Source organism: Lissotriton helveticus, chromosome 1_1, assembly GCF_964261635.1.
Source record: "Lissotriton helveticus chromosome 1_1, aLisHel1.1, whole genome shotgun sequence".
Classification (NCBI taxonomy): Eukaryota; Metazoa; Chordata; class Amphibia; order Caudata; family Salamandridae; genus Lissotriton; species Lissotriton helveticus.
The window spans coordinates 1,797,085,608-1,797,111,273 of NC_136057.1; the positions used below are offsets into that span (position 1 = coordinate 1,797,085,608).

Consider the following 25,666-nt stretch of genomic DNA (forward strand, 5'->3'; position numbering starts at 1 on the left):
CCAGTTTTTAATTGCTTGAAACCTTTTTGAAAGTTTCCCAGTAAAATCTTCTTCTTCTAAAGGAATTATTTCTGAATGCATTTGTGTAATATTCTTAATATACATTTCAATATTTTTACTTTCATCCGGTATATATGTACAGCAATGTTGGACATGTAAAATGCCACAGACTCCTCCCTCTTTTGCTAGGAGTATGTCTAAAGCAAGACGATCTTGAATTACCATGGATCTAATTGCAATAACTTCAACATTCACTAATTGAAATCCATCAGCAGTATCAGTTGATAATCTATCAACTATAGTGGACAATTTTCTGATTCTCCCCGCATTTAGGGTTATACCAACAAAAGGTATTACAGCTTGAAAAATATCTCCCAGAACTTCAGTAAAAGTTTCTCTTTTAGCTCTATTTACATAATTATGAATTTTAAACAACCCTTCTGAATCTCTGTCAACATGAAACACTTTAGGAAAAACAATTCCCACATAACAAGTTCCATACCAATGGTCTGGAAGGTTGTAGTAGGCTTTGTCACCACAAACAAAATAAATTCCAGGAAAGATAGGATCTTTTCCACCTTTAAATCCCCAACCTCCCATAATCTGATAAGTATCTTCACAGTTGCTTGCACCTACAAAATAATTATCAAAAAGTGTATTATCTCTTCTAATGCAAAGCTTTCCACTAACAGGTTTGTCTATGTGAATTGCAATATTTTCAAGCATTTTGCCATTTAGTTTCTCATCCTCTTTTTGCCAGAAGGATGACTTAGTCTGCTTGACTAATTCATTTCTCTTATAAATTGCTCTTCTCTCTTCAACCATATTCAAAAATTTCTTTCCTTCAGCACTTAATTTACATGTTAGATTATTCTTGTAAGCATACTCATAAGTGAGTTCATTAGTAACAAGGAAATATTCTCTCAATTGTTTAGCTTTCTTATGCTTATTTAAAACATTATCAATCTTGACATTAGCAAAAATCTCATCATAATTTGAATAGTAATATTCTAAACGACCAGTTTGATAAAATAAACTAGTTAATACACTACATGTAACAGCATAAGTGAGAGGAAGCATATTATATGTTACTCCCTCAGAAACAGAAGCAGGTAACTTAACGCAGACATAACAGTCCTTTGCATCCATTACCTTTACATATTCACTCAAAAGCTTTGTGAATGTATTGCTTGAAAAATCACCTATAGATTTATCTTGATGAATGTTAGGCTGATGATCAATTACTTTTGCAGATGCACTATGTTTAGTTTGACTAACCAGAGCTTTGCTTGTAATGTTAACTTTGTGTAATTCTCTATTCATTTCTAAAGGTATAATCACAGCTAGTACCAACCAGAGCAGAACTAAAATGAGCAGACACACCAGAGTCATCTTACAGCATCTTTTAAAAACAGAACATCTTGAAGTGCTCTCCTTAACATAAGGCATTTTTAGATTAGTTTTAGCCTCAAAAATAAAAATAAATTTTAAAATTTATATACACCCCCCTTTTTAAAATATATTTTTCTTTTATAACCCTAAACAAGATTTCTTCGACCTTATGTCATACATAAGTTTTCTTGTACTAAACAGTTTTTCTTCGACCTTGTGTCAACTAACAGGATTTCTTCAGCCTTCTGCCAATTTAATAATTCTGTACTTTAATCATTGTCACTAATTTCTTGGATTTCGTTTTCTTCTTCACTACTATCATATATGTCAATAACAGGTGGAATTACTAAGTATGTCCACTCAGGAGACTTGTATTTCTGGTTTGGTTTGATTATTCTCTTCCCTTTTCTCGATATCACTTCTATTTTTCTCCCAACTCCAACTTCTTTTCCTGGACCCTTTTGACTACTTATTTCTTCAACTTGTTCTATTGGCTTTTTGATTAATCTGACTCTCAATCTTCCACCAGGCCAGTAGTCTGCTTTTCTCACGTACTTTTTCTTTGGTTCAGAATTATTTAATTCTGACTTCCAAGTCCTTTTCTTTCCGTTTTCACTTCCACCTTCCACGTCACTTTCTTCAGTTTCGTAGTCTGAAATTTCAATTGACTCAGGAACTTCTCTATTTGGCAATTTCACTCCTTCAGGAACTTCACTTTGTCTTCCATCACTGGTACTCGGTAATTCATTTTCCTCCTCTTCCTCAATTACCTCTAGCTTCCCAGATTCCGGATTTTTGTTCCTTACTTCAGAGCTTGTTCTCTGCCTTTCGATACTCTCCTGGTCTGAAACTTCTTTTGGTTCAGCTTCTTTGTCTTCAATATAGACAACCGAATCCTCAGTTATCTTTCCTTTTAACAGATTCTCTTCACCTTCAGAATCTATTTCAATTATTTCTAAGTCTTTTCTTGTCAAATTTCCATTTACTGGCACAGTTTCCAGATGTCGACTTTCTTGTCGATCTTCAGAATCTGGAATTACTTCACCTTCTGTTCTGTCTTCTGCTTCAGAATCAGAGTCATCTGTGGTATCACTTTCAACATCAGAATTCTCAGGAGTTGGTATTGGAATAGTATGACTTGGATGAATCCAGCGCTTCAATCCTCTGCACTTTACAGCATTAGTAGTGATCAAGATTACCTGCCTAGGTTTCTGCCATCTAGGAGATAGACAATTCCTCCTCCGATGTACTTTCGTTCTGACCCAGTCTCCAGGTCTCAGATCATGTGTCAAAACTTTGTCATTTGATTGAGCTTCAGTTCCCACCTGATTAGACACAGAAGTTACCATATCAGATAACCTTTTACAGTAATCCAAAATTGCACTGTCATTTATGCTCAACAGTTTACCTACAGGTACAAAAGCTTGCCTCATAACTCTTCCCATTAAAATTTCATGAGGACTCAAACCTGTCTTTTTATCTGGTGTACTTCTTAATGACATCAAAACAAGTGGAAGAGCATCAGTCCACTTAACACCTGTCTCAAGACACATTTTTCCAATTCTGTTTTTGATAGTTCCATTTATTTGTTCAACTACACCTGATGCCTCTGGTCTGTATGCACAGTGTATTTTCTGCTCAATGCTCAAAGCTTCACAAATTAACTTCAACAGTTTGTTATCAAAATGGCTTCCTCCATCACTCTCAATAGTGACTGGAAAACCGTACCTTGGGATGATTTCTCTGAGCATTAGTTTTGCTACTGTAATTGAATCACAATGTCGTGTAGGGAAAGCCTCTACCCACCTTGAGAATAAGCATACAATTACAAGTACATATTTTAAACAGTTGTGTAAGGGCATTTCAATGAAATCTATTTGTAACCTGGTAAAGGGACCACCCTCTCGTCCAATTATTCCTGTCCCCACCGCTGATTTTCTGTTTGGATTCATTTGTTGGCATGACAAACACCTTTGACAAAAAGATTCTGCAATGGTTCTGAATTTGGTATTGAACCATGTTTCTCTAAAAAGTCTGACCATAGAATCTCTTCCTAAATGTGCAGGACCATGATATAATCTGGACATGTCAGAAATCAAACAATTTGGTAAAACTACTCTGCCATCTTTGTAAACCCACACTCCATCTTCATCACGTGGTCTACAATCTGATCTTAACCACAGGTCTTTTTCTTCATCATCTGCTTCGTTTTGTAAATCTCTAATCTCATTCCATGTTTCTACAACAGTTGTTAGCATTAATGAATTTGAATCAGTTTCTGTACTTCTATTCCGATTGTAAGAATAATTTTTCCTTGCACAGTACTTTGCTGTTTCATCTGCGAAGGCATTTCCCTTGGAAATATAATCAGTTCCTCTAGTGTGTGCTGCACACTTGACTATGGCAATTTCTTTTGGCAATTGTATTGCTTCAATTAATCTTCTAATGAAAACTGCGTTTTTAATTGGTGATCCTGTTGATGTCATGTATCCTCTCTGTGACCAGAGTTGTCCATAATCATGCACAACTCCGTACCCATACTGGCTATCAGTAATGATGGTAACTCTTATATCTTTTGATATTTCACATGCACGAATTAAAGCAATCAATTCAGCCACTTGTGCTGAACGAACTCCTTCAAGACATGATGCTTCTTCAACATCTTCGACTGTACAAACTGAGTATGAAGCTTTCAAGACACCACCTTCGGATCTTAAGCATGAGCCATCTACAAAGTAGACAAAATCCGATTCAGGCAAAGGTCTGTCTTTGATGTCTTTTCTGGGTTTAGTGCAGAATTCCATGACATCTAAACATTCATGTTCTGTCTCAATGTCATCAACAATTTCGGAATCAGGCAGTAATGTAGAAGGATTCAGATTCAAACATCTTGAAATCGAAACATTATCTGCACCTAGTATGATTTTCTCATACTTTGTCAATCTGCTACTTGTTAAATGTTGAGTCTTACCTCTTGTCAGTAGTATTTCAACTGAATGAGGCACAAAAACTTTCACAGGAAATCCCATAATGATTCCTTCACTTTGTTCAAGGCTGATACTTGTAGCTGCGACTGCTTTCAAACAACCTGGTAATGCTTTTGCAATTGGATCAAGAACTGCAGAGAAGTATGCAATAGGTTTCTTTAAATTTCCATGTCTCTGTATTAATACAGATAATGCACATCCTTCTCTCTCACTGCAATACAGTTCAAAATCTTTCTCATAATTTGGCATACCCAAAGCAGGAGCTTGGCATAAGCTCTTTTTCAGGTTCTCAAAAGATTCCATCTCAGCATTATTGAGAATAATTGGATCTTTTACATCTGATTTGGTCAGTCTTTGTAGTGGTTTTGCAATCACTGAAAATCCACTTATCCATTGTCGACAGTAACCTACCATTCCCAAGAACATTCTGACCTGTCTTTGTGTTCTTGGCGGTAACATTGCTTGAATCATTTTTATTCTTTCTATTGTTACTTGTCTTTTTCCTTTTGCAATTCTGTGACCAAGATATTTTACTTCTTGTTTGCAAAACTGTAGTTTTGCTGGGGACACTTTATGTCCTTCTTCTGCAAGGCGATTTAACAGAATTATTGTATCTGTTACACAATTTTCTCTTGTCTTTGCAGCTATTAACAAATCATCAATATACTGCACCAGCGTAGACCTACCTGGTAAGTCTAAATCTTCTAATGATCTTTTTAACAGTTCGTTAAAGATTGAAGGACTTTCTGTATAGCCCTGAGGGATTCTTGTCCATCCAAGGGTCTTACCTTGGAATCTGAAAGCAAAGATTTCATAACTGTCTGGGTGTAAAGGAACAGTAAAGAATGCATTGCAAAGGTCAATGACTGTGTACCATTCAGCATCATGTGGAATCTGAAATAGAATTACTGCTGGATTTGGAACCACAGGACAACATGGAATGACAATTTGATTAACCTTTCTCAAATCTTGTACGATCCTAAACGTTCCGTTAGCCTTTTTAACTCCCATAATTGGTGAATTACAAGAGCTACTCTTCATTTCTTTTAATACACCTTGCTTGATTAACTTTTCAATTACAGGTGTAACACCTTCAATTGTTTCTGTTTTCATTTTATACTGTGGAGTATTTGGAAATTCTATTCCCTGTTTCAATGCAATTTTAACAGGATCTACGTTTTTCATCAGACCCATTTCATTCCCAGTAAAATCCCATATTTCAGATTTCACTGTTTCCTTTAGCTCTTCAGGTAAATCCTTTTCTTCAAATGCAGGAAACAATTTTGTTTCTTCTGCTTCCATCATCATCATTGTCATTCTGTACAAACCATCTTCCTCCATTGTTTGTAATTCAACTCCTTCAGGAGAACAATATATTCTGCAGTTCATTTTACATAGGATGTCTCTACCTAATAGATTTACTGGACTACTATTACAAACCACAAATCTGTGTTTGTCTCTGTAATTTCCAATTTCAACTGGTACTGGATCAGTTAAATCTGTTTTAATTTGCTGATTACTTACTCCCACAACTTGGATGGTATCCCCAGAGAGAGGTAGGTTTTCAATTTCCACTGATCTAACAGTAGAACGGGTAGCACCAGTGTCCACTAGAAAAGTGATGTCTACATCATTAACTTTCCCGTTTACATAAGGACCGGACTGGTCAACCTCAAGAGTGGCTCCAACAACACACTCTTCCTCCTCTCTCGGGCACCGTCAGCAATAATCATCAGAATCACTGTCTTGGCTTTCTGTTAATAAAAATTGTTGTGAAGCATTTTGCATTTGAACCCTTTGCTGTTTTTGCTGTTTTTGTGGTTTTATTACCTGTTCACATCCCTGAAATCCCACGTTTGGATTATATTTTTGAACTCCCCCACAATTCGGAAAAGGTGGTTGTGGCAATTGATCTTGACGATTATTCACCTGTTGTTGTTGCTGTTGTTGTAACTGTCGCTGAATATTAAATTCATTTAACCCCTGTTGCATCTGTAGCTGTTGCTGCACGTTAACACCATTCTGCATCTGTGGATTCAATAAGGGATTCTTTGAGTTTCTAGGAGGATGAGGACACTCGTCCCTCCAATGTCCAATTTCGCCACAATTAAAACAAGGTAATCTTTGTTTCAGCTCTTCTATCTTTGGGCTAAATTTCTTTTGGAAATTATTACCTTTAAACTTTCCTTGTATCTGGTTCGTATTTCCAGTTTGAACAAAATTAGTGTTCTTATTTCCCATGCTGGCAATCTGTTGCTCAGCCACCTTTACCTGAGCCCACATGGCTTTCTCCTTCAGCTTCTTTTGTTTTACTTCTAATTCATCGCTACAATATTTTGCTTTTCTTAAAATATCATCTATAGATAGTGCTTGCCATCCGACAATACTAGTTCTGATCATTTCTCCAATTTCAGGTTTTAATCCATAAACAAATCTATAGATAAAATGACTCATGTCTTTTTCATCTAATTTTTCATAACCACTGTATTGTTTAAAGATTAACAATAGTCTTTCATAAAAGGAATGAACTGATTCTTTTGTTTCCTGTTCTGTTCTCTCTATTTTAACCCAATCAACTTCTTTGGGTGGGATTTTGTTTTTCATCCAAACAATTACTTTCTCATAAAAATCCATTACAAGTGGATTCGGGGCACCTGTTTCTTTGATTCGTTCAGGTTCTGCTTTTGGCCAACTAATAGATATTTTACATTCTGTCCAAAGATCAGATGGAACTACAATGTCAAAAAATCCATCTAAATCAATCCACAGAACTTTTGACACTTTGATAAATCTATCGACTTGCCTGTACCACTCAACAGGTTTCTCTCTTAATTTTGGAAAGTCATTTGTGAATAACAGAATGTCTTGTCTCGACCATGGGACATGAACATATCCTCCACCTGCAACTTCTCTCATTGGAAATTGTTTTGATAATTTTTCTAATCTTTCATCTTCCTTCCTTTTGGTCCATTTCACTCTCCATTTGTTCAGTTCTCCTAGCTTTTTGATATAGACAATTAAATCTTTAATGTGAACTATTCTTCCCATTGAGTTCAAACTCTCAATGTCGCTTTCTGAAAAATCTAATCTGTAATGCTTTGCAAAATTCTTTTGTTTACTTACATCAATTTCAAGTTCTGCAGCTAGATCCTCTAATTGATCATATTTATTTTTCGTTTTCCACTGAATACTTTTGCAAATGAATAGTAGTTCATCATCCCGATAGTAATTTAAACTATCCGGGCCAATTGTTCCAATTATTAATTCTTCTATATTCGCCTTTAATTTGGCCACATCAAGTTTTGGTGTGGTTACCCTGACTTCAGGACTTCCTACATCTGACATAGCACCCATTGGTGTTTTTGGAGATAAATCCTCATTAAAGGTTAAATCAGGCATTCTCGATCTAGAAGTGTTTAATTCAGTCAAGTCTGAATAAAATTTTTCAGCAGGCTTTTGAATTTCTGTATTTAAAGGAATAGTTAATCCAGTTTTGCTTGTATCTCTTTGATCAAATACAGGCTGAACAGGACCTATTGTTACTGGAACTGTGACAGCTTCCATGCCTTTTGTCATTCTTTTGATTAATTCTTCTTTAGACCTTAAATATTCATTATAATCATCATCCTCAACATTTCTTGTCTCTCTTGTATAATCTTTTGGAGGTTCCCTTGCTCTTGGAGTCATTGAAAAATGTCTACCTTCATTTCGAGCATTCTCAAATTCTGATCTTCTAGGTGTTTCAGTGATTTCACTATTATTTGGATAAAGTTTTGGAGCTTCACTAATTGGAGGTGCACTCGGTGAAGTTTCAGTAGAAACCACCGGAGTAGACCATGATCTAGGAGGTCTCAAAGGCTGATTAGGCTGTTTATTTCTAGCAGTTGTATATATTTCTTCCATAATTGCATCCTCAGATTCACTTTCCATAGATTTCCCTGTAGGAGAACCCATTACCATTTCATGAATTAAATACAATCCTTCACTCATGTTTCCCTGTCTCCACATTCGCAATCTATCTTCATGAGTTTCTCTTTTCCATGATGGATTTTTAGAAGGTCTTTTAATTCCACTAGCTTCTCTTTGTAACTGATACATCTCATCTTCCCACTCAACTAAAGCTTCAAATTGAGTTGGTCTCGGTTTTGGAACAAGAGCATTCATTTTCTCTCGTAAATTTCTTAAAACTCTTACATTAAATGAACCATCGTCAGGCCAAGCCAAAACACCATCGTTTTTAGTATAACGTTTCCAACTGTCGAACCATAAGACAGTATGATATCCGTATTCACCTTCCATGTATGCTGCAGGTGTTTTATACTTATGAAGTAGTTTACCACCTCGCGTTTCGATTTTCTTGTCAGGTGAAAATAAATTCTTAAATTTCTGAAATAATGTTGTCTTTTTCTCAACATGTTTAAAATGATAACTCATTTTTAAGAGTTAAATTTAATTCACAAAATCGTTCGTAAAATGTTTCCGGGATGTTCCGCAAAACAACCAATCCGTGCGCGAAACACACCAACAAGCCAATGGCAGTTGAGCTGAGTCACTTTTCAGCTCGACCAATAAATTTGGAGAATTTCCGAAGGACCAATCAGCTCACAGGCCGTTAGAGACTCAGGAGCCAATCAGAATACAGCTTGTGACGTAGGTCACCCAATCCCAGCGCGGCTCTGTGACGTACACAGCAGCTGCGGTTTCTCGCTTCTCACTCCTGGCGCTTACCCCTCCTTCACAAAATCTTTTCACAGCGCCATTTTAAGAACACTTTTCAGTGTAAATTAATTCTTAACAATGACTATAAAGACAACATCTGTTCGTTTCACTATTTAGGATAGTTTACATACATTCAAGTATCCACACTTCGGAATAGACGGCGCTATTCACACTAAGGATAATATTCAATTGTCAGTAGAGTAACCTTACCCCACCCTTCTAACACGTATAATTATGAACTCGCTTTGCTCTGAACCCACCGCGAAGTGAAAGTTCTAAGAGTTCCACTTGAACATAAAATACAATTCAAACTCGCACTTTTACACGGAAAATTCCCTAATTTCAAACACACATGAAATCCGTACAGGACTCTCACCTGTTTATAGAATTCATGCACCGTTAGCAAAATAACGACGTTATCCGTACAGGGCTCTCACCTGTTTATAGATATGAAACATGTACCCATACAGGACTCTAACCTGTTTATAGATAATTATGCACCGACGTTAATTTTACCCTTCACTCAAGCTCGGATATAACTAATACTCTCATCACAGTGAGTTTTATGGAAGGCGCTTTGTCCCTATTCTCATGCTGCTTTGATTTCTTAGAAAATCCTCACTATACAAGATTCAGACCTAGCCCTAAAACTGTGCTGCTCGGCGACAACACTATGGTACACGGCGATACCTCTTGTGATACTCGGCGATATCACTACAAACGAACAGATGGCTTGCGTGACTAATTTCTCGTCACACAATCTATACCGGTATAGCTTACAGATAGGCACGAAAAACGAACTTAACAAGTGTTAAAACATCGATCCTATTTCCATACCATGACGCAACCCTTAGCAACCAACATGTTACCTTGGTTACCTCTTAGCAACCATCAATTTCTGCTACCAGATAATTGATCCAGCGGGCTATAGAAAATATATCATAAACTACGCTACCCAACTTCATAACCTATAAACAAAATTCTATACTAAATATGGACCCATTTATGAACCTGATATATTTTGGGCCTACTGAATCAGGTGGTCAGAATAAATTTATATACACATTATCTACACACTATATACATATTTATACATTTGCAGAAAGAATATTGTCATTAGAATAAAACCCAACCATTTAAACGACCACCATAGGCGACGTGATCTAGCTAAAGGTAACCTATACTTCTAAATAATCAAGACCAGCTTGTTTGTCAAAAGTAAGATTTTATTTTCTAAATTATGGAATATATGTTGAAAGTTTTATAAATGAAATTTATTAGCAATAAAGCAAGCATAATGGTAAGAAATAAGAAAAATACAATTTAAGCAATTGAATCAATTTAAAGAAATTATATAAAGTTTAGCATTTCTAAAACCTATTTCCCTAACTGAGCTAAAGAGACAGAAATTAAAGTAAAAATCTTTGAGGATTCTTACGTGCTCCACGCAAAGTCCAGCAGCACATCACCCTCATCGGAAAGTCAGAAAGCAGCAGCCAGCCCAACCCTAAGGGCATGACTTTTTATACCTTTCTACGCTAACTAAACTAGCAAAGGAAAGTTTTCAGAAATACTCGACGTCCCATTGGCTGAGAGTGACAAGTGACATGTCACCCGATTCTTAAAAAGTTCCACAAAATCATGTCTTACAAAGACCATTGTCTCTTCTACGTGAAGCCAGAGGCTTCCTGCGATTGCAACTTTGTATAAAGTCATCCTAGCAGCTTCCACAGTCTTTCAGTGCAACTTCCGCGGATGCCAAGTTAAGGACTGACAAAAAGTTCACTTTCGACCTTGGCCATGTCCGACAGAATGATGTCAGCTCATCAGTTTTTGCTTTGTGAATGCAGCTTCAATAAACGTTTTAATTCAGAATGGGCGTCTCGTGACTTTCTGCAGAATTATAGATCAACTCTCATTTTGCGGCTCAAATAGCTAGGCCTCAAAAGCAGGCAACTTATGATTTCTAGTATAAAACAAACACAAGAAAAGTATTAATGTAAGAAATAAAGTATATTCTGTATCCACCCCATGGTTTACTAATTAATTAACCCACCCGATTAATCAAAATGTTACCTAGCCATTGCAAACAAATAAAGCAGCGTTTATATTTACCAGTCTCCGTTTTTCTATGAGACCCATATGCACCTAGAATAGTAGAAATGACATCACACAGACAAGGAAAAGCAAAACAAGCACATGCTTATTTTAAGTTCGCAGCAGTTAGTAATGACAAAAACGAAAACAATAAATTAATTTATTATTTTGCACGAACAAAAAGATGCAACAAATATGCACGTTTATGAGCACACATGTTAGTCCCCCCACGTGTAAAGTTTAATCTAAGTTGTATTAGCACGACATATCACAAATCATTAATAATTTTATTCATGTTATGGAAATGTGACTTTGCGAGTTTAAACAAAATTTTGTTTTCTATCTCGCTCCATCAGGAGCCAGGCACATTATCTTTGGGGACATCTCCTTGGGGCAAAGGAAGGGAATTGGGAACGAAACCACACGACGATACTGGAGTGCTTTCAGCACAGCCATAAAGATTCTTATCTGTTGGCGGACATCCGCGGTGAAATGCAAATCTGAGCTAAAGGAAATGAAAAACACAAAGGCACAGTCACATCATAAGTAGAAAGTGTGGCGCCCGACTTGTATTTCGCTTTTTCCATCATGGCATATAAATATATGATACAAGTTTCATGCTTTTGGAACATTTTATTTAATGCGCGCAAACACGCAGACCACAGCCTATCTCTCACTCAGCTACACGTTGGTCCATTCCACCCCCCCCCCCTCCCTCTCATGCACGCTCTTCGCTATCCAAACACAATACTCAGGCCACAGACTCCATTACTTGCGTGCTATTCTTTTAGGTGATAGAAGTCGTCATTGCATCCAAATATGTGATACAAGTCACACAAGTACAAAGTGTGGCGCACAACTTGTATTTTGCTGTTTCGGTCATTGCATCCAAATATAGGATAGAAGTTTCATGCTTTTGAGCAAACACGCACACCACAGCCTCCCTCTCAGTCACATGCACGTTCGTACATTCAACCCCCCCTTCCTCTCATGCACACTCTTGGCTCAACATTTTTTTTATCTCAAACTCCATTACTCAGGCCACAGACTAACTCCATTACTTGCGTGCTATGGTTTATTTAACAGGTGACAAAAAAACTACTCACTATGGCCTCTGCACCACAACATTAGTACTTTACAAGACTAAGCACAACAACAGTAAAAACACAGCAGAAATCAACAACAACACAGGCAACAGTCAGCATCAATACCACATCATCACTCAGCACCAGCACACCATCACTCAGCACCAACAAAGCATCTCTCAGCACAACCACAGGTACCACTCAGCACCAACACCACAGCATCAATTTGCACTGTCACACCATCATTCCCCACCACCATATTAACAATCAACAACACTTAGCAAGAGCACAGAATCACACAGCACCACTGAGTGGTGCTCATTCACCAGCATCCTACATTGAGAGCCAAACAAAGAATAAACAACAGTGATTTTACTGTGACTTAAAAAATAGTGAAAAGGCGAGATGACCCCCCACGGGCGCACACACCACCAGCCATCAGTGCACGCTTTCACCAGGCATACACACACACCACCAGCCCTCCATGCACGCTTTCACCAGGCACACACACACACACACACACACATACACCACCAGCCATCAGTGCACGCTTTCACCAGGCATACACACACACCACCAGCCCTCCATGCACGCTTTCACCAGGCACACACACACCACCAGCCATCAGTGCACGCTTTCACCAGGCATATACACACACACCACCAGCCATTCATTCACGCTTTCACCAGGCGCACACACACACACCACCAGCCATCAGTGCACGCTTTCACCAGGCACAAACACACACACCACCAACCATCAGTGCACGCTTTCACCAGGCCTACACACACACCACCAGCCATCAGTGCACGCTTTCACCAGGCACACACACAACCGGCCATCAGTGCACACTCTCACCAGGCACAGATACCATCTGCCATCAGTGCACGTATTCACCAGGCATACACACCACCGGCCGTCAGTGCACACTTTCACCAGGCACACACACACATCACCAGCCATCAGTGCACGCTTTCACCAGGCGTACACACCACCGGCCCTCAGTGCACACTCTCATCAGGCACAGACACCATCAGCCATCAGTGCACGCTTTCACCAGACACACACACACACCACCAGCCATCAATGCACACTTTCACTAGGCACACACACACCACCAGCCATCAGTGCACGCTTTCACCATGGCACACACACACCACCAGCCCTCAGTGCACGCTTTCACCAGGCATACACACCACCGGCCCTCAGTGCACACTCTCACCAGGCACAGACACCATCAGCCATCAGTGCACGCATTCACCAGGCATACACACCACTGCACCACCACAGCCAACACTCAGCACCAATACCACATCATCACTCAGCACCAGCACAGCCTCAATCAGCACCAACAAAACATCACTCTTCACTCAGCGCAACTCCTGCATCACTCTGCGCAACACCTGCATCACTCAACTCAACTACAGCAGCACAAAATACAACCCTGCATCACTTAGCGCAACCCCTCCATCACTCTGCACCACCACATCACCACTCAGCAACACCACATTACCTCCTAGCACACACACAACCACGCCAATGAAGACATGCTTACACCACGCACACATCCCATCAGACGATAGTGCATGTTTCTTCCACGCACATACGCCAACCCCAGCATCACTTGCCAACCCCACACACACATAATGGCATGCACAATCAACATTAGTGCAAGCTTCTCTCACATACACAGAACAAGCATCTCACATACTCAGTGAAACCTTCCCTCACATTCACAGGACAGAGAGGGTGCCATCAGCATCAGTGCATCCTTTAATCACATTCGCAGTGGAAGCTACCCTCACAATTTGCAAAGAATGGAGGACAACACACTATGGCAGAAGATACATTTCTCTCAAACACCATTACTCAGGCCACAGAATTGCTCCATAACTTGCGTGCTAATCAAAATTTCCAAAGTGACAGAACACTTAATCACTATGGCCTCTACACCACAACATCTCTCTCAGTCAGCTGCACGCTCGTCCATTCCACCCCCCCTCACTCTCATGCACGCTCTTCGCTCTCCATTTTTTTTTCTTAAACACCATTACTCAGGCCACAGACTTGCTCCATTACTTGCAGACTAATTTTAAATGTGATACAAGTCACATCATAAGTACAAAGTGCGGCGCACGGCTTGGATTTTGCTGTGTCCGTCATTGCATCTACATATATGAGACAACTTTGATGTTTTGGTTTGTTTTATTTCTTTTCCTTTACTGTGTGCAAACACGCTGACTACAGCCTCTCTCTCAGTCAGCTGCACGTTCTTTATTCCACCCCCTCCTCACTCTCATGCACGCTCTTCGCTCTCTATTTTTTTTATCTCAAACCCCATTACTAAGGCCACAGACTTGATCCATTACCTTATGTATAACTTTTGAAACATTTATTTCACAAAAAAACATTGTTAGTTTGGAATTTTGTCGAGGGGAAAAAAAATGTTCGGTTTGGGATTTCTAGTTGTTTGATCTTTTCAGGGTGGGGGTACACAGGTACATTAACAAGTGTTGCATTAAGAAGCCAGGGAAGTCGCTAGTGGCGCCAGGAACGAAACTACATCACCACACACATTCACATTTTCACACTTGGGAGCCAGGCACATTATCTTTGGGGACATCTCCTTGGGGCAAAGGAAGGGAATTCTCCTTTCATCCTTTGCCCATTAGCAAACACCTTAGCAGCAAATTTCTATCTTAGACCCTATATAAGCTGGGGAAAGGGTCACTTTGAGACATAGCCTTTTTCGTGTGCAGAAAGACAAGAGTGACCGACGAAACAACGCTGTATGTGCTGCAAAGACTAAAGATTCAAAGATACTACGCAACACATTTAAAATGTAAGTGCATTTAGGTTTGATTACCTAAAGGACTCTCCATGTTTGTGTTCATGCTCTTACTGACCCTTTCATCTCTCCATTTCCCTATCTCCTTCTCCTCTCTTCCTCTCTATTGCTACGTCTAACCCTTCTACGCACTCACTCTCCCCCCTCTAAACTTCTCTTTATCAACATCCCTCGTTCTATGTCCCTTTCACTAACCTCTCTTAGCTTATATCATTATTCCTTTCTCTCTCTCACTCCCTTTCCTGCTTACACTCTTTTTCTTTCTTCCACTCCCTCGCATTCTTCCTCTAACTCCCTCACTAGATCAACAATAAATTAAACATTAATACGTCTCGCTTACATCACCCATTCTCAATATCTCGCACTCAACTTATCATGCACTAAAAATGTGATACATAATTTCTAATTATACTATTGATTTCGCAGATAACGCATCGACTGTTTTAAATCCAGACTGCCCAAGTTGTGATCGCTGAACAAGATTATTTTTTTGGTAAGTAAATGCAAATTTTAACATTGCCATCTGAAAAGTTTCATGCTTTTGTAAATTTCATTTATTTTCATTTACTGCGCGCAAACACGCAGAGCACAGACTTAGATGCACGTTCGTCCATTCCACCCCACCCCCTCCCATGCACGCTCTTCGCTTTCCTTTTTTTTAATCTCAAACCCCATTACTCAGACCACAGACTTGCTCCATTACTTACGTGCTATTCTTTTATGTGATGCAAGTCACATCATAAGTACAAAGTTTGGCGCTAGACTTGTACTTTTGCTGTTTCCGTCATTGCATCCCAATGTATGATACAAGTTTCATGCTTTTGTAAATTGTATTTCTTTTCCTTTACTGCGCCCAAACACGCAGAACATAGCCTCTCTCTCTTAGTCAGCTGCACGTTCGTCCATTCCACCCCCACCCTCCCTCTCATGCACGCTCTTCGCTCTCTTTTTTTTTTTTAAATCTCAAACCCCATTACTCAGGCCACAGACTTGCTCCATTACTTGCCTACTATTCTTTTATGTGATACTACTCACATCATAAGTACAAAGTGTGGCGCACAAATTTTCTTTTGCTGTTTCCGTCATTGCAACCAAATATATAACACAAGTTTCATGCTTTTGTAAATTTGATTTCTTTTCCTTCACTGCGCACAAACCTGCTGATCACAGACTCTCTCTCACTCAGCTGCACGTACATCCATTCCAACCCCCCTCACTCTCCTTTGCGCTCTTCTACTCAACAACAACGTCTAGTTACTCCTCAAATGTTTCATGCTTTTGTACATTTCATTTCTTTTCCTTAACTGTGCGCAAACCTGCAGATCACAGACTCTCTCTCAGTCAGCTGCACGTGAGTCCATTCCAACCCCCCTCACTCACATTTGCGCTCTTCTACTCAACAACAACGTCTAGTTACTCCTCAAATGCTACATAATAAGGAACACACATTTCGCAACACTTCGCCACATCTCACAGACCTTATTCACAGGAAATGGACACACAATATGCCACTGCTCCACAGTCTCTAGTTCATCCTCCGTGACTACGTCATAACATACACACATTGCACAAGACTTAAAGCTAAATTCCATACTCACTTATCTGCAGATCAAAGCACAATGTTAACAAGATCCACAGCTTCCCGGTCCTCCTCCGATGATCCCTCCTAACGCACATTCAACTCACACCACTTCGCCACACCTCAATCACACAGCTCACAATCACTTAGCAACATCTCACAAACCCTCTTGCATCCAAATAAACGCATCCTTTAAAAAAAAAAACACAGCCTCCCATTCTACGTCATAACATACACACGACCACAGCCTCTCTCTCACTCAGCTGCACGTTCGTCCATTACACCCCCCCTCCCTCTCATGCACGGTCTTCGCTCTCCATTTTTTTTATCTCAAACCCCATTAGTCAGGACACAGAGTTGCTCCATTACTTGCGTGCTATTCTGTTAGGAGATACTAGTCACATCATAAGTACAAAGTGTGACGCCCGACTTCTATTTTGCTGTTTCCGTCATTGCACCCAAATATATGATACAAGTTTCAGGCTTTTGTAAATTTAATTTCTTTTCCTTTACTGCGCGCAAACACACATTCAGCTCACACCACTTCGCCACACCTCACTCAAACTCTCACCGGCAGTTAAACACACAAGATGCACATTTCTAGCACACTGCAACACAGTTCTTTATACGTGTTCCCTCCCTCCATCCATCTATTTTACCACCCACCCATGTGCTGACTTGAAGTCTGCTACGCACAACAACCATATGTTGTTGATTGCCACAACTACTTCACATGTTTTTGGGGGAAAAATGTTTATAATGTATGTGTTATGAGCACACTATAGCCATCCTCCCGCTGTCCGTGTTGTTTACTCCCACAGTCTTTGTAACTACTTTCCTCCAACAGTTACAGCCCAGATCTTGCAAGCATGCTGTAATGCCTTATATGTTGCCTCTCTCCATCCTACTACCACCATTAAATAATCTCCCTGTTTAATTTTGGGGGGCATACTCTTACTGCACCTTTACTCACTCCCTTCAGATATTTCCTTCTACCCTCTTCGGCTCACTTGCTACCTCTCCCACACTTCCATTCACACTCATCTCCCTCTAAACTTGCCTTTGTCACACTCCCTATATCTTTATCTCTCCCATTCACTCACCTCTTTCTTAGCCTCTATCACTCTTCCTTTTGCTACTCTCCCTCACACATACTCTTCCTCAGGCATACTCTTATACCCATCACGCAGTCTCACCATCATGCCCTCAGTCACACTGTGATACATTGTCGAAAAAATTTGTGAATGTTCAAAACTATACAAAAATTTTAACCCAACAATTTCATTAACTGTTTTGATTTTAAAATTAAAGTGATATTTAAGGATAGGCACATTATAACAATTTTATTACATCTCTTTTCAGATTTTTCAAACGGGGTTTACAACCGTCCACAAGTCAAGGTAATTATTCAAATAATTTAGTTCTTAAAATTCACTACTAATTTTAATAGTACCTCCCTTACATAAAAACTCTTGTTTTGAAACATAAAAAAGGTGGAATTAAATTTAACATGCTTGGATGCTTAAAAGCCAGTTACCATCAAGGGAATACAAGATTTAATAGCAGTTCACAAGGGAAGCAATGTTTACCAAATAGTACCTTTGCTATTTTGCATCATTTATGCAAACCAGTAAATACCTGGAACTCCAATGACCTGCATTATATAATGGACCTTGGAGATGCTTTATATCTACAAATGCATTCCATTAACAAAGAAACACTTATGCATCCGGATGATTTGCCAAAATATATAGAGCACAATCAACAGATATATTCACTTACACTACTGAACCCTTACTATGGTGATGTCCTGAAACGTTTTGATAAAGACTATCCAGATATTAGCACTGCATTACATGTAAGTCTTTCTAAATACTGTGGGGTGCTACTTTGTATGAGTGTGTATTTCATTTCAATTTTTAGACATATGCAAACATACTTTGTATTTGATTCACATAGCAGGGACAATGAAGGCATGCCACATTCAAATGGGACATGTGTTATACTTGAAATAAAATCTTTTGAAGGACTTCTGGAATATGTTGTAAAACTAGCAAGAACATTTAGAGATCCGTCTCAGGAATGCGTATTATCTGAATTAACGCCAATAGATATAAAGAACATTAAGAAACAATCCTTAGAAAGAACACTTAGAGCTCACAAGAAAAACAGTCATTTAACTCCAGTTAAGGGAATGTCTGTACATACTACTGAGGTTACTGTAAAAACTAATTCTAAAACAAGATTACTTTATCCAGATGCTTTAGGGATTCAAAGTAAGGGTAGTAATAGCAGTACTATTGATAAACATCATTTTGCAGGAACAAGTACTTCTATTCTGGGGACAAAAAGCAGTCTAGAATCAACACAGATCACTTGAGCTTTTCTAAACCTAGTGTGGGAAAAAGGAAAATTTCTAATGCTGAACTAGGAGGCATTGGCAATATAAAGAACAAATGTCTGGACCAAAACAGACCAACTGTAAGTTTACCACTGGTACAAAACATAACTTCTTCAGATGCTTTAGGGATTCAAAGTAAGGGTTGTAATAGCAATTCTATTAAGAAAACTCATTTCTCAGGAACAAGTAGTTCTATTCTGGGGACAAAAAAAGAGTGTAGAATCAACACTGGTAACTTGAGCATTTCACAACCTAGTGTGGGAAAAAGGAAAAGTTCTAATGCTGAACTAGGAGGCATTGGCAATATAAATGAAAAATGTCTGGAACAAAACAGACCAACTGTAAGTTTACCACTAGTACAAAACCGTAAAGCAAGAAAACAAATGCATCGAATTATTAGTAAATTCCATCGGGAAATATTGCGTGGACCAGAGTACGTTTGTACTCTTTGCAATCAGTTGTGGCATAAACAGACAATAAAAAATACACGCACTGTTTGCAAAACAGAAATGTTTAAAAGGTGTAACATTAGTAGCAAGAAAACCAATTATATTTGTATGACTTGCTATGCTTACATCAGAAAAGATAAAATTCCACCATGTTCAGTTCTAAATGGCATGGTGTTCCCAAATGTACCAATAGAATTAGAATTATATGATTTAGAACAACGATTAGTTTCTCCTAGGATACCTTTTTTGCAAATTCGTAGTTTACCACGTGGATTTCAAAAATCATTATCAGGTGCTGTAGTTAACGTACCTGCAGATGTCATGACAACTGTTACCATTTTACCAAGACAAATTAATGATGCCATGACAATCCCAGTTAAATTAAAAAGGAAATTAGTATACAAATCCCATACACATTATGAATATATTAGACCAAACACCGTTAAAATGGCAGCTACATGGCTAGCAACCAATAGTGCCATGTTTAATGAATATGGTGTGACAATTAACCCGAACTGGGAGTATATACCTTTGACTGATACTTCAGAGACAAACGATTCTTCTGATACTTCTGACAACATGGAAGCAGGGAATTTAGATACTATGTTGACAAATGAAACAATTACCAGTAATACTGTCAATGTGTTAAGTTTAGCTCCAGCTGAACATAATACGCCAAGAGGTTTATATGAGGATAAAGATTCCTAGTTTTTGGCTTTCCCAACAATTTTTGTGGGTAACGAAGGCTAAACAACAAGGAAAGACACATACCGGTACATTATAGTACTATTTGTCAATGGGAATTAAGAAGTCATGATAGAAGAGTAGCTAACAGTATTACTAATGTCTTCTTTAAACTTAAAAAATTACATATTAAGCAAATCCACGGGAAAATAAATATTTCCATAAGGAAAAATTATACTGATGGAAAAACTATTACTGCTAAAGACATAAAATATAATATTGAAAACTTATTCCAGTTTAATGAAGGTTATAAAGTATTAAAAACTATACGCAGTTCACCTCCATATTGGGAAAGTTGCAAAAAAGACATTTTTGCTATGATAAGACAACTTGGCATACCAACTTTTTTTTTAACTTTATCTGCTGCAGAAACTAAATGGCACCATTTAATCAATATACTATTGAGAGTTAAAAACTTAAATGAATGCACAGCGGAATAATTCAATAACATGTCTTGGGAAACAAAATGTAGATTAATACAAGAAGATCCAATTACATGTGCAAGACAGTTTGACTATCAAGTTAGAAAATTGTTTAATTGTGTCTTGATGGATGGGACTAATCCAATTGGGGAAATAGTAGACTACTTTTACAGAGTCGAATTCCAACAGAGAGGATCGCCACAAATACATGCATTACTATGGATAAAAAATGCACCCCTCTATGGTGTATCACCAGTTGAGATAGTCAATAATTTTATTGACAAATATATTACATGTAATAAGTCAGATGACACAGTTTTACAGCCTTTAATTAATTTACAAAGGCATGGACACACTAAAAATTGCAGGCGTAAAGAAAGAAGAACTTGCAAATATCAATACCCAAAATATCCAATGTCAAATACTCTCATCTTATAGCCATTAACACTTGAGGGGACAGATAGGCAATGGAAAGATAATATAAAACGTATCCATGAAGCAATGAATACTACACATTTTAATACACTGTCTTTTGAGGACATACTTAACTTGTTCCATGCTTATGACAAGGTCAGCTCGTCATGCAGTACACTGGATGTGTGCTAATGACGAGCTGACCTTGTCATGAACAATGGGAATCCAATCTGGTCAGCACCCAGCGGGAAAAGCCTTAGCATTGAAGGTGTTAAGATGGATGATAAAGAATATATAACTTCAATACAAAATACTTTAGAAAAACCAACAATCTTTTTAAAGAGAACCCCAGAAGAATGCTTCATTAATAACTACAATAGTACTATTTTAAAAGCTTGGCGAGTAAACATAGACTTACAGTTTATACTAGATGCTTATGCTTGTGCGGTCTACATTATTTCATATATCAGTAAATCGCAAAGAGGAATTAGTAAACTTATTGCACAAGCTGCTAAAGAGGTGAGAAGCAACAGTAATGTCAAAGAACAACTTAAACACATAGGAAACAAATTCCTCAACTGCACAGAAATTAGTGCGCAAGAAGCAGCATATCTCATTCTTCAGATCCCATTACGGAAAAGTTCACGTGCATTTGTATTTATTAATACTAGCCCTCCAGAAAAAAGAACTTATTTAATGCGGGATATGGAAACTATTAATGCTTTGCCAGAAAATTCTACTAACATTCAATGTGAAAATCTTATTGCTAAGTACTGCAAGAGGCCAAAAACATTAGAGATGTGTACTTTAGCTGATTATGCAGCTAATTTTAACTATGGCAAAAAAAAATGTATACCAGAGAAATAAATGATTGTGAAGATTTACTTGCAGAAACAAACTTTTACAGCTCAGATGAGGAAGAAATAGAAATAGAATGTACTGAAGAGGAGAGAGAAATGATGAATAATAAAAACAAGTATGCTTTAAGTAAGCGCAAGCGGAGCAAAATAATACGCTATTGCAGATTTAACAAAAACAATGAGCCTGAAGAATATTATAGAGAAATATTAATGTTGCACTATCCATGGAGGGAAGAACATAAAATTATATTAAACATGGACACTTACTATAATAGGTATCTCCAGGTTAAAAATGTTGTTGATGTACAACTTAAAATATATAACCATCATCACGGGGAGGTTACAAACATTACTAATGAACAGTGTGATGAAAATCAAATATCCCCCCCTCTATCACCTCTGTTAATACCAACAGAAAATAGGTGCGATGGAGGAAACAATAAAGAAAATCAATATCTATATGATTTGTCATTAGATTTTAGAGTTAGAACAATAACAGAAGAAGAAAGCTTAACTAACTCTATTTTACCTGATGATACATACCATAAAATGATGCAAAACTTAACGGGGGAACAACTCAATTTTGTTTACCATCACTTGCATTTGTTAAAAACTAAAAGCACGCCATGCTATACTTTTTGCACAGGAGGGGCTGGTGTTGGTAAAAGCTTTCTAATAACTGCACTATATCAACCATTACTACGCTACTATAATACAAAGGCAGGTGAAAATCCAGATAATATATATGTCTTACTTACTGCTCCAACAGGAAAAGCAGCACATAATATTAATGGAAAAACATTGCATAGTACTTTCAAAATACCTGTATCACCAAGTTTAATATATAAACCACTAACTCATGAAAATAGAACTTCTCTACAAATTCAAATGATGCATGTTAGAGTTGTTATTATAGATGAAATTTCAATGGTGGGTCAAAATATGTTCAATTTTATACATAATAGGCTACAAGAAATAAAATCCTCAAATGAACCATTTGGAGGGATTTCAATTTTAGCTATTGGTGACTTTTACCAATTGAAGCCTGTTTTTGACAGATACATGTTTCAGGATTCTCCCAAATTTGTATGGCCCTTTAAGTACTAACTTATGGAAAGAACATTTTAAACTATTTGAATTAACTAAGATTATGCGCCAAAAAGAAGATCTTCATTTTGCTGAACTACTAAACAGATTAAGAGAGGGGAAGCATACTAAGGAAGATATTGTACAAATTAAACAAAGAGAAATGCCACCAGATGAGAGTCTTTTGGAAACAATAGCATATATAATGTCTACTAATGTTGAAGTTAATGAAATTAACAGACTTGTTTTAGAGAAACATAGCAACGGATATCCAGTGTACATAACAGTAGCTAACGATACCGTGAGTTCAGATGTGTCAAAAAATGTAAAACAAGCTATACTAAATGTTTGTTAAAAAGTGTGATCTATAGTCGGAAAAAAGGATAGCGTTTAGATAAAGGTCTAAGCCGTTAAACATGCATTGACGTGAGCCGTGTACTCACGGACTGTTTCAACCAGCTTTGACGCCGTCTCTGAAACGCGCTGTTCTGTTTCAGAGACGGCGTCAAAGCTGGTTGAAACAGTCCGTGAGTACACGGCTCACGTCAATGCATGTTTAACGGCTTAGATCTCTGTTAAGTTCACGGTCCGGTGACTTTTACTCTGACTTTTTTATGTTTATGGGCTGGATGGACCTTTATCTAAACGCTATCCTTTTTTCCGACTATAGATCACACTTTTTAACAAACAACACACGCATGAGTGTTGGATTTCACCTGAACATTCGGGCACCTTTTTAGATTTTTTAAACACCGGTCACAAACACAGTGATATGCGATAATGTGTGCACCTGAATGGTTTGAGCACACACAGTGACATGTTGATTTGTTCCTTTTTTGTAGAGTTGTCCCCTGAGGAAGGGCTTACACATTAGCCCGAAATGCATTGGGGAAGGAATTATATCTGATGATGTTAATGCTGGATGTACAAGCAGTAACCTATGTGTTATGGAAACTTTGATGAACAATTAAATATTTTTTGGAACCCCAAGATGAGAAGCAATGTTGATGATTAAACAGATAGACTTTTCAGTCTGAACCACAGAGCGGTGCAACGGGGTGTCTCCTTCCATTGGGAGGAGCTTTGTATTAAAATTATAATACACCCAAAAGTTAACGAGGAAATGGTAAGATTACGGGCAGATATGCAACTTGAAATAACTATCCCACAATTACATAGATACACTGCACATTTCAATATTATCCCACACAATATACGATCACTTCAGAAGCATTTCACATCAATGATAGCTGATAGTAACATGATGCAAGCAGACATTATTTGCTTAACTGAGATCAACACTACAAGGAAGGCAACTGCAACAGATTTTACAGTAGAACAATATCATCACATTATATTTGATACATTTCATACCTACAACACTAACCATGGGATGATACTGTACTACAAAAAAAATCTTTTTACATTACCTATTTATGAAACACACCAAGGAATAGACATTTTACATTTTACATTACATATAAATAGCACAGATTACCTTATTATTATAGTATACAAACCACCCCATAGACTTATTACTTCTCTTTTGGAATTCATCACGATTACCACTGATTTTTACCCACAACACAAACTCATCATTATGGGTGATTTCAATGTGAATGTATCTCTAGCCAATTCACACACTAACAAACTAATTGGGTTCTTTGAAACTAAGTTACAATGTAAACAACTCATAGACAATTACACAACTGACTACCAGACTATCTTAGATCATATATATATATACTAATGACATACTTCAAAATTATGGTACATTAGAATGCTATTACAGTGATCATAAAGCACTATGGGTTTGTATTTAACATTGTTTGTGACAAATTTTTCTATTTCAGAGTATGACTATTCAAGAAATCATTAATCTTAACACTGATGAAAACAAACCTTATCAGAAACCCATCAGGGTCAATGTTATCAAGTGCTCAGGCAAAACTAATTATAAAAATGCCAAACAGGAAAATAAAGTTCTATAACATTTAGCTCTAGCTGATCAAACTGGAACAATTAAAGCGACGTGCTACCAAGAAGAATTATACCAACAGACAAAAAACAACTGTGGCCTACTAATCTGCAATTTTTTGGTGAAAAACAAAATACTTCTCATTACAAAGCAAAGCAAAGTTACAAAATATCCTGCAATGCCTATAAATCAAATTCTAATTCAAGAAGCAGAAAACATTTTGCAGCCGCCTGCACCACCTGCTTCTCCAATTAAGGACATCAAGCGTGCAACTCTAAAAACACTTATGACAGTTTGTGGGACAATTTCTGAAGTAAGTATATGTATGTTATAGTGTGTGTGTTGCAGCTTGTGTTGTCTGGTGTTGTGTGTGGTGCTTTCTGTGCCATTGTCATTGTGTGTTTTGTGTTTGTGAGTGTATATGGGTGTGTGTAATTTTGTGTGTCGATTGGTGTGTGCTTGTGTGTGTTGATGTTATTGTGTGTTTTTGGATATGTCCATGTGTGTATGCTGTTGCCGATGTTATTGCATGCTGTCATTTACTTTTTGGTTGTTGAGTATGTCATTGCAGTTTATTGCATTATTGTGGGTCTTGTGGTGTCTTT

The 25,666-nt window shown here is 37.8% G+C and overlaps 1 protein-coding gene across 1 annotated transcript in view; it reads left to right on the plus strand.

Annotated features, from left to right (window-relative positions):
- The first annotated feature begins 15,509 nt into the window (after positions 1 to 15,509).
- The window catches only part of LOC144774705 (uncharacterized), a 13,304-nt gene continuing 3,147 nt past the window's right edge, over positions 15,510 to 25,666 (plus strand). The window contains exons 1-3 of the mRNA XM_078659199.1: positions 15,510 to 15,621; positions 18,070 to 18,107; positions 24,937 to 25,374. Coding sequence (XP_078515325.1) covers positions 25,240 to 25,374 — 135 coding nt within the window. The 5' untranslated portion in view covers positions 15,510 to 15,621; positions 18,070 to 18,107; positions 24,937 to 25,239. The remainder of the gene's footprint in view (positions 15,622 to 18,069; positions 18,108 to 24,936; positions 25,375 to 25,666) is intronic.